Below are 10,408 nucleotides of genomic sequence, written 5' to 3' on the forward strand. Positions count from 1 at the left end.
AATACAAATTTTTATGTGCTAACATTTAAGTAATTTAGAGCTGGATTTTATAAACATGAAATTGTTTTTCTAATACATTCAACCAAAAGTCAGCACACATAGTTCAGTCATCTCTCATTACTTACAATAAAATATTTTTGGTTTGTTGGGAAATAATATCTTATTCCCTGGATCTATTATTTCTTTTTATTGGCTTTGTTTCTATTCTCTAAATTTATTTGCTTAATTTTTATAACTGATTCTCTGACTATATTCCATCTTATTCTAGCGTGGATTATTTAAAACCTGTATTAGTTTTGGAACCACTAAACATTTGCTCAGAAGTTTGAATTACCAGAAAAGCCCCTAACTCTTCAAGAACTTTCAAGCCTAAGGAATCACTGATTTCATGCATTCATCCTTGAGATTTTACTTAAAAATTAGAAATAACAGATCTCATATTTCACAAAATCAGAATGACTTTTGCAGTGGGGGAATGAGAAGTGGGAAAAGGATGATACTGGGGGTTCTCTGTCAGTATGCTGTACATAGCAGTGCAGTTGAATGACTCCTTCTGTGCGTCACAAATCCAAAGCAGCAGCAGCAGCAATTAGGGAAGATCGTCACTTTCACTCAAGGTTCAGAAATGGGGGAGGAGAGCAGGGGGGGACAAAGGAAAAGGGGAGGAGAAAGCAGGGCGAAGGGGGGAAGGATAGAGGTGAAGATAGGGCACATCCTGCAAAGATAATGCCTGTACAATCAATGACATCATCCTCCTGCTTATATATATAGGGGAATGGCCAGAGCACCTCTCATAGTTCACTCACTTTCAAAGCCAGCTGAAGGCAAGAGGAAGTGCTAGAGAGAGCCCCCTTCAGTGTGCTTCTGACTTTTATGGAACTGGCTTGTTAGAAGGCTGAAAGATGATGGCAGGAATGAAAATCCAGCTTGTATGCATGCTACTCCTGGCTTTCAGTTCCTGGAGTCTGTGCTCAGGTAAGCAAAACAGAATTTCACAACTCCCTGAAGTGATTTCTTTTTTCTCTTGCAGTGTGTTGCTGCTTATGTTCATGTATCGAGGGAGAAGAGTTGCTCCCTTTTATTCAGGATTTACCTTTTAGTGACAGAAACTGAATATCTTTTTCTCTGCCTTTATGATTACTGAGAGCTGCATTTTCCCTTTTAAAATCTACAAAGCAATAAAAGGGATTTCAATGAAACACTGCATGACCCCCTTTGGAATGCAACCACTAGAGGGAAAAAAAAAAAAAAAAAAACCTTACAAAACTTTCAATTAGGCTGATCATTATCTAATGAGAAGTACAGAGACAGTGGCTGTCAACCTGCAAACCCATCATTAAATCCCATTCCATTTAAAATGTTTTACTCTCATCCTCATTCAATCTCTTAGGAAACGGTGGCCCTCATGCCCTTGTAATAGTCCCCATACTATTTTCTTAATTGTTTGTGTAAAGATAACACATAAAGTAAAAATGGATGCTTACTGAAAAATGAATGAAGCATTATTTGTAGATATTCATTTCTAGAAAAATACAAAAATATTCCAGATCCTTTTTGAGAATACAGTTTGCATAGTCTAATAAGTATGCTATTAATTTAACTGTTTGGCATTTTTTCCATGCCATTTAAGTTAATACAAAATACAGTTGGAGAATTGGTATTCTTATATTGATGGAAATGATTTGACTTCAGAGTGTTTTGCATGTGGTGTGAAAGGAGAAGTTATATAGTCCTAAATATCTATAAATAATACACTTTGAAAATAAGATTTAAATTGAAAGGTATAACATGAAATATTACAACCATTGCAAAAGGCTGTACTTAATATTTAAGAAATATTTGAATGACCACTTCAAAGGGAAAAGAACACCTTAGGAAGTAAATGCAGCAAAAATAATTTAATCTGCTCCGTGCTTTTATGTATCATAAATATGACATTGAAATGTTTAACTCAAACTCATGCTATCATTTGATTTAAATTATGACATTAAAATCTAAGAAGATATAAAAGTGATTTATGCAAAATTTTAAATTTATTTTAATCATCAGAACATAACTTTCAGCTTCTACTTTTCAAATCTTATGAGAAAAAACAAACTTCTACAATTGTGATTTTATCTGAAAGTTATATGAGATTAAAGATTCACATACTTCTGGAAGAAAAACTGGGTTATTGATTAAGCACTGTGATGATTAACTTGAAACTACTTGTTGTAATAATGCAAAACTTATGAGGATTTGAGTATACATTGTTCATAAATTCCTAAAACAGATTATGTCTCTAATAAATAAGGAGAGAAGATCTCTTGTATAATTTAGGTTCTAGGTAAAATTAAGCCAATAGTTTCTCCGATTCTGACATTTATTTTTACTGAGTGTGAAGTACAAGAAAGATAGAGTCATTTTTAACTTGATTTTTATCATCGTACACTATTTTCTAAATTTTCCTTCTCTGTAAAATATTCATTAACAGAAACTTGGATAGAGTTTTTAAAAAAATCCAGAGACCCATTTTCAATGCTATTGTACATGTATTGTTGAACAGCTCCACTTTTGCTTTAAACAATTTTCTTAAACACCTATGATAAAATTAAGGATACATAATGCCGAATTCTTACTTAAAGTACAAATACAATTCTTTCAATGTATGTTTTGTAAAAAAGCATCTCAAGTTAAGTAAATCTCAGTATCTGTATTATTCTAAAATTATCAGTAAGCAATTCCCTTTGGTTTTGTCTTGAAAAAGTCTCTTGTATAATCTTCATTATGTTGTGTTTTTAAATGTTAATATGCATATTTTCTATATATGTAAACTATGGCTGGTAAGAAATAAACTACTCTAGCATATTTGGTAAAATATGTGTTATACAATATAATCACATTTTAAAAATCTGAAATTCAAAGTTTAAACAACTCGAAGTCATCAACAGCTGTCTGAACAAATAATCATATGCTTATTTTCTTAGAAGTGCTTCTACTATTTTAGCTTCCTATTATGCTAAAATATACCTAAAATTTGTTTTTTAAGATTACTATTTTTAAGAAAATACATAAGAAAGACACTAACCTCTAAGACTACTTTTTTAAAATTAACCTAAAATCTGTAGATTATGATATAATTATATGATATGTGATTATAGTAAACCTGATTTTGATTTTACTCAGATTCAGAGGAGGAAATGAAAGCATTAGAAGCAGATTTATTGACCAGCATGCATACATCAAAGGTAACTTTTTCTTTTCTTTAACTCTGGGTTGAAGAACATATGAACTTTCATTATCAATATGGTATCCTTTTCCTATAGTAATAACTTCCCATCCAGATTTAAAAGTTCCTTAAGAGGCATTTCCTTTTTGAAAAAAAAAAAATTCTTTTAGTTAAAAGAAGTTAAAGGTGTTGATATGACAGGTAAAGAAATTATAGTTCTATCAATCAGTATTTTGCAATTTTAATTAATTGCCACACATATTTACGTGCCTGTAAATGTTTTTAAAGGAACTTGTTTCCATGCCTTTTACATTGGGTATGATGAAAGGTATATTGGTCTCAGTTTAAATGAAAACAAAGTGAGCTCTTTGCCTTTGTTTATTATATTGGGGGAAATAAAAAGGTGTTTTTTTATTTCCTTAAATTAGAAATAACAGTTCATTACAACCTGCAAAAGAAATGTAGTAGAGAGGGGAGAGCAATGGACTGGCAAGCAGGAGCACTGAGATCTAATCCTGAAACAGTGACTTATTAAATATTTTATCTTTAGCAAGTGGATTAGTTTACCTTGCTTACCTGTGTTTCCTTGTTTTTAAATGCAGCTCATAGTCTTCTAGACATTTACCATTCTATAATGTATTTAGGAATTACTAAACTGTACTCTTCATTGTATGTCTGGATTTAAATTCTCCCTATGCCAGACACGTTATTTTCACATGTTCTAATTCTTTTTTCTTTAATTGAGCCAAATACAACTTTGTATTCTGGGCCCTATTACTCCTCTGCTGGGGTCTTGAAAGCAAGTTTCTAAAATTCCAATCCGTACCTAGGAATACGTTCTGCGGTACATGTGCAGGATGTGCAGGTTTGTTACATAGGTAAAGGTGTGCTGTGGTGGTTTGCTGCACCTATCAACCCATCACCTAGGTATTAAGCCTAGCATGCATTAGCTATTTTTCCTAATGCTCTTCCTTCCTCCACCCCACCCTCTGACAGGCCCCAGTGTGGGTTGTTCCCCTCCCTGTGCCCATGTGTTCTCATTGTTTAGTACTCAATCAGAATACCAATGGCTACAACCTCTTCAGTTCAAAACTAGACAACTGAAGTTAATAGTCTGTGTTAGAAAATGGGATAAGTTACGTGCCTTGGTGTCTTGGTATAGATTTACCTAATTCCCAGGTGCAAGTTAATACATAAAGGTCCTAAATAATCTGTGATGCTACCCATAACAATTATTAATGTGTGGAATGCATTACTATCTTCATGCTTTGTAATTGTCCACATTTAATAATACCATCTTTGTCACTGCTCCATTACACATTAAGCTGAAATGTAATAGATATGGAATAATTTTTTATTTTTTATTTTTCATCTGTGATATATATATCATATTTATATATTTCTGCTGTCATTTTAATTTCCTTGCTTTTTTACCTTGCTCTGTGTGTACACACATAAGTGCATGTGTATGTGAATATGACTATTGCGTTTTATTAAATAGAATTTATGAGATATTGGCACTGTACAACTTTGTGAACATGATGTTACCAAACAAATAACACTGTGTTTATTAGACTGGAGTAGCAATTACACCCTAAATGCGATGGTTTAGCACACTGGGAATTCATTTCTTGCTCATGTAACACAAGTTTTAATTGCAGGGTTTTTTTTTTTTTTTTATTTTATGTTTCAGATTAGTAAAGCACATGTTCCCTCTTGGAAGATGACTCTGCTAAATGTTTGCAGTCTTGTAAATAATTTGAACAGCCCAGCTGAGGAAACAGGAGAAGTTCATGAAGAGCAGCTTATTACAAGAAGGAAACTTCCCAATGCTTTAGATGGCTTTAGCTTGGAAGCAATGTTGACAATATACCAGCTCCACAAAATCTGTCACAGCAGGGCTTTTCAACACTGGGAGGTATAGCAATAACAAAATATTAATATGATTATAGTTACACTAGTTAACTGTCATTTGTATTGATTTATTAAATTCCCAATCATAATCATAACAAGAAGAGTTACAAGTATTGAAGAAGAACAAGCCATGTGTTGAAGTCAACATTGCTTCAAATCTTCAAAGTGTCCTTCAAATATTTGAAACTGAGCAAAATATGTTTTTCTTCAACCTTAAAAAGAGGATATATCTTCAGGCAGATTTGATCTACATGTTTTTATTATGCTTAAGTGGATGGCATGTTTAGGCAATTTTTGTTGTTTTAGGTGGTGGCATGTCTAACAAATTTAAGCAATTCGAAATGTTGTCTTAGAAACACAAAGTCATGTGTAGTGATCTATAAACAAACTGGATTTATAAATCTATAAACAAAGTAATCCAAGTAAAACTGGAATAAAACATAAAGTTTTCCATTTGTATTTGAATATATTAGGCAAATAAAAAATATATTTTTATCTATATACGAATATAAGATAAGGATGTATTACGTTGTTGCAAAAGTAATTGTGGTTCTTGCCATTACTTTTGCCATTACTGTTGATGGCAAAAACCACAATTACTTTTGCACCAACCTAATATATCTCTATTATTCCAGTTTTATCTGGAACCTGTTGTGTTTGAATATATTAGGCAAATAAAAATATTTTTAATTTATATAAAGGTATATATAATAGGGATATATATCTGCCCATCATTTCAGTTTATTTGGAAACCTTTGTGTTCTGTGTTTGTTTATAAATACACACCAGTGTGTAATAATGTACTTGCAAAATGCTTTACAATTTATTGCCTTCATTGATATATTTTGCTCTGAAATATAAATTACAGCTTTGAGAAGATATAGAACAATGTTAAGATAAAGAAGAGGAGGGGGAAGAAAAATAAATTCTTCAACAAAAACAAAACAGATGTTTAAAAATTTCTGACAAGGGAAACATTTCTTTCAAATTAACCTCTAAGAGAAATTTGGTCAATATTTTATATTCTGGATTTACACTAGCATTAGAGATCTGAGGGTGCCTTCCCTGCTAATCTAACAAACTTGTGATTGACTACCAAAGAGCTACCCTGTAGATAAGAAGAAGTGCAGGCAGAATTTCTAGTGTTTATTATAACTGGTAAGCAAAAAGATAAATAAACAAAAAGCTGAAAAGATCAGTTTTAAATTTACTATTAATTATTTAATTTAAATTTCTGGTAAATTGTTTAGTATTTAAAATATGTTTTGGCTGGGCACGGTGGCTCACGCCTGTAATCCCAGTAGTTTGTGAGGCTGAGGCGGACTGATCACTAGGTCAGGAGCTCGAGACCATCCTGGCTAACACGGTGAAATCTCGTCTCCACTAAAACTACAAAAAATTAGCTGGGTGTGGTGGCTGGCGCCTGTCGTCCCAGCTACTCAGGAGGCTGAGGCAGGAGAATGACGTGAACTCGGGAGGCGGAGCTTGCAGTGAACCTAGATCGCACCACTACACTCCTGCCTATATTTTTATATAGGAAAATGTCCAGTATATGTTACTTACCCCCCCGCCCAAAAAATCCTCAATAAACTACTATGTAGACCAATCAAGTGCAAATAAGATTAAAACTTTTTCCTATTTTAAATGTTATTGAGTGATTTAAAATAAAATGATAATATTCTGAGCATAGTACAAGTAATTACAGACTATGCACAAAAAAACTAAAGATTAAGAAAGTAGATTGTCTGACAGTAGCTGTTTTCTCTCTGAAATTTAATAGCTGTGGGTTGAAATAAAGTACTTGGTTTTAAGATTTTATTCATATGCATTACAATTTAAAACTCAGTCCCCATCAATATTTGTTATAGTGACCCCTCAAATTAGAAGATAACTAAAAATACAAAAAAAAATTATCTTTAACATACTTTTAAAGTTTATTCAAATTGTGTATTAAACTATGGACAGATTTCTTAAATGGTAGCTGAAATTTTTGAGTCAGAATCATATTCTCAGAAAAAAAGTTATAGTTAATATTAGAATGGGGCATATTCCTGCCTCTTGATATTAGGTAAGATTCTGCATGGAGTTTAACTCCTTTAAGTTATTGAATCTGAACTTGCTTTAATGATTAAGCACCACAATCTAAAGAGATTGTCATCATTTAAATCGAGCTTTCCCATACATTGATTTTTACAACTGACGAAGTTGGATAAAGCAATTTTAATGCCTCTATTGAGAAATAGACCCTTGGAATGGTTTTCATGTCAAATCAGTAACTGACTTAATTGAATATAAAATTTTGTTACCTTTGTGGCCAAACTTGGTTTACCAGATCAAAAACTATATTGAAATATATATTTCATACTTTTGGCATTTCCATCATAAATTGAAGCCTGAAAAGTACTCAAAGGTCTATTTGGTGTTTTTCTACAAAAGGTGGGATTAGTGTACAGTCTTGAAATACATAATTAGTAAAGTATATAGAAATTTTTTAAAAGAGCTAGCCTGGTGAACTAGGAAGAATCCTGAACTGAGTCAGAATTACCATGTTCTTATACTATTGCAGCCACTGAATAGCCGTCTCTCCTTTGAAAAAACAATTTCTTTAAACTTCGTGTATCTCGTATCTCACCTACATATGTCTTGCTGTCTTAACAGCAAATGAGATAGAATGTAGAAAAATGCTCTGAAACAAAAGAGTTCATTCATGTAAGTTTCACTTACTTCATCTCTATCTTGCAGTTAATCCAGGAAGATATTCTTGATACTGGAAATGACAAAAATGAAAAGGAAGAAGTCATAAAGAGAAAAATTCCTTATATTCTCAAACGGCAGCTGTTTGAGAATAAACCCAGAAGACCCTACATACTCAAAAGAGATTCTTACTACTACTGAGAGAATAAATCATGTATTTACATGTGATTGTGATTCATCATACTTTAAATATCAAATTATATTTGTGTGAAAATGTGACAAAACACACTTATTTGTCTCTTCTACAATTGTGGTTTATTGAATGTGATTTTTCTGCACTAATATAAATTAGACTAAGTGTTTTCAAATAAATCTAAATCTTCAGCATGATGTGTTGTGTATAATTGGAGTAGATATTAATTAAGTCACATGTACAATGTTTTGTAATTTTGCAAAACATATCTTGAGTTGTTTAAACAGTCAAAATGTTTGATATTTTATACCAGCTTATGAGCTCAAAGTCTTACGGCAAAGCCTAGCCTACATATCATTCACCCAAAACAAAGTAATAGCACCTCTTTTATTATTTTGACTGAATGTTTTATTGAATTGAAAGAAACATACATTCTTTTCAAGACTTCCTCATGAATCTCTCAATTATAGGAAAAGTTATTGTGATAAAATAGGAACAGCTGAAAGATTGAATAATGAACTATTGTTAATTATTCCTATTTTAATGAATGACCTTGAACTGAATTTTTTGTCTGTTAAATGAACTTGATAGCTAATAAAAAGACAACTAGTCATCAAAATCATGTTTCTCCACAGATTTGCTTCTTTATAGTGTTACTTTTTATTGAATTTTCCCCCTTTTGCATTTTGACCTAGTAAATAATAGTTTTACTTTTAACTTCACTGAAGTATTTGTGTGACTAATATTTTTCTCAGTTGGAAGGGCATATTTGAGGCAAAAGTTATGCTTGAAATAACACCTCTTAAATTTTCTTTAAGATCATACATACGGTGTCTGAAGCCCTCAAAGTCTTCGCAAGTCATCATTAGTAGTGACTTTCTTGACTCTTTCTTTTATAGAGGTCTAGGAAGTCTTCTCCTCGCAAGGCTGCAAACTATCCCACAGTCATCTATGCAAGATAAATCAGAGCTTGAGTTGTTCTGGTATTAAGAGGCCTTTACAACTCCATACCCTTTGAGAAGATTGTCCCTCCTTGAGGATTAATATTACTCTTGGAAGAAGTGAAGAGAAATCTATAGATCTCTGAGTTTTTCTTGTAAAATCATGACTTCTCATTACTACTACCCCACCATCTCTTACCATCCCAGTAATCTCATAATTAAAAGTGCCCAAAGTCCTGCTTATAATAAGGAAACTATTTCATAATGATTAAGAGTGTCTTCTCTGCAGCTAGAATGCCTAGATTCAGCTCCACTACTCACTAAGCAGTATTGGATAACTTAACCTCCCTGTTTCTTCAATCATAAAATGTAGACAACAACAAGGTTTGCAGGAGGATGATATGAGCTGATATATATATATATATATACACACACACACACACACACATATGTAATGCTTAGAATGATACCTTGAACATATTAATGACACACTTAACAGTTATCAGTAGTAACAGTAGTACCAACTTTCCCATAAGAAAGTACTCATCAGATGATACATTTCTCTGTTTACTTCATTAGTTAAAAAGGTTCAAATCTACTAGGTCATACATCATCATCAAAACTCTGTTCTAAGCCAACACCCACTCTTTTCCAACCCTTTAAATCCTTTCATTGGTTATTCTATGGAATTCATGGTCATTGCTTTCTTAATAGCTTTTTCGATGCCTGACTGACTTTTATAACATGTGTTAACATTATCTGGAAGTGAGGTATGTATTCTGGTCACTACCATACCATTTTTCTTTCCCTTTTAAAAACTATGGATTATTTGAAATACAGGGCATAAGACAATTTCATCAACTGTGATACGAATAACTATTGTTTTCTCAGTTTCTGAGCATCTTCACCTCCAATAATGAATATTTATCCTTTTCATATCAACCAGTCACTTCCATGGTCATATCACAGAACATTTCACTACCAATAAATTCATTCTTTACAAAATCTCATTTTCAAGCACTCTACTCTGGAAACATCATCTTGTTTTTCCAGTTCACATAAGCTAGTACTCTCACTACAGCATCTATGATTCTGTCCAACTCATTGTCCCACCGCTTTTTACTCTTCATCTTCTGATTATGACCTTATCTTCCTCTTTAGTTAGCTTACTTTGCTCCAAAATTAAAATGACTCCCTTGCTACCCTCAACCCTCTGTCTTAAATCATATAAGTTTCTCAAAACATCAGCTGTTAAACTTAAATCTCTCCTGATTCTGACCTCACTGAAAAAGCTTAACATAGCTGAAAGGAAGTGTTCAACTTTGTTGAAAAGTCACACTTAAAATTTTTAATCACAAATCTCAAGTGGATCCCTATTATTGCCCAGAATTCCTATTCATTTGTCTAATAAATTTCACTTCTGATTCTCAGTGATGATTGTTTCATACCCTCTCTTCT

The 10,408-nt window shown here is 32.5% G+C and overlaps 1 protein-coding gene across 2 annotated transcripts; it reads left to right on the top strand.

Annotated features, from left to right (window-relative positions):
- The first annotated feature begins 793 nt into the window (after nt 1-793).
- Nucleotides 794-8,628, top strand: NTS (neurotensin). 2 transcript variants are annotated; one of them, XM_011971390.1, is made up of 4 exons: nt 794-975; nt 3,166-3,227; nt 4,902-5,126; nt 7,865-8,628. In XM_011971390.1, exons 1-4 carry the CDS (start codon nt 903-905, stop codon nt 8,015-8,017), a joined length of 513 nt encoding a protein of 170 aa, XP_011826780.1. In that variant the 5' UTR covers nt 794-902; the 3' UTR covers nt 8,018-8,628. The 2 variants fall into 2 exon arrangements, with proteins under 2 accessions (XP_011826780.1, XP_011826779.1); XM_011971389.1 differs by having other exon boundaries at nt 800-975; nt 4,870-5,126.
- Nucleotides 8,629-10,408: the final 1,780 nt, after the last annotated feature.

This window comes from Mandrillus leucophaeus, unplaced genomic scaffold (genome assembly GCF_000951045.1).
Source record: "Mandrillus leucophaeus isolate KB7577 unplaced genomic scaffold, Mleu.le_1.0 Scaffold1219, whole genome shotgun sequence".
Taxonomy (NCBI): Eukaryota; Metazoa; Chordata; class Mammalia; order Primates; family Cercopithecidae; genus Mandrillus; species Mandrillus leucophaeus.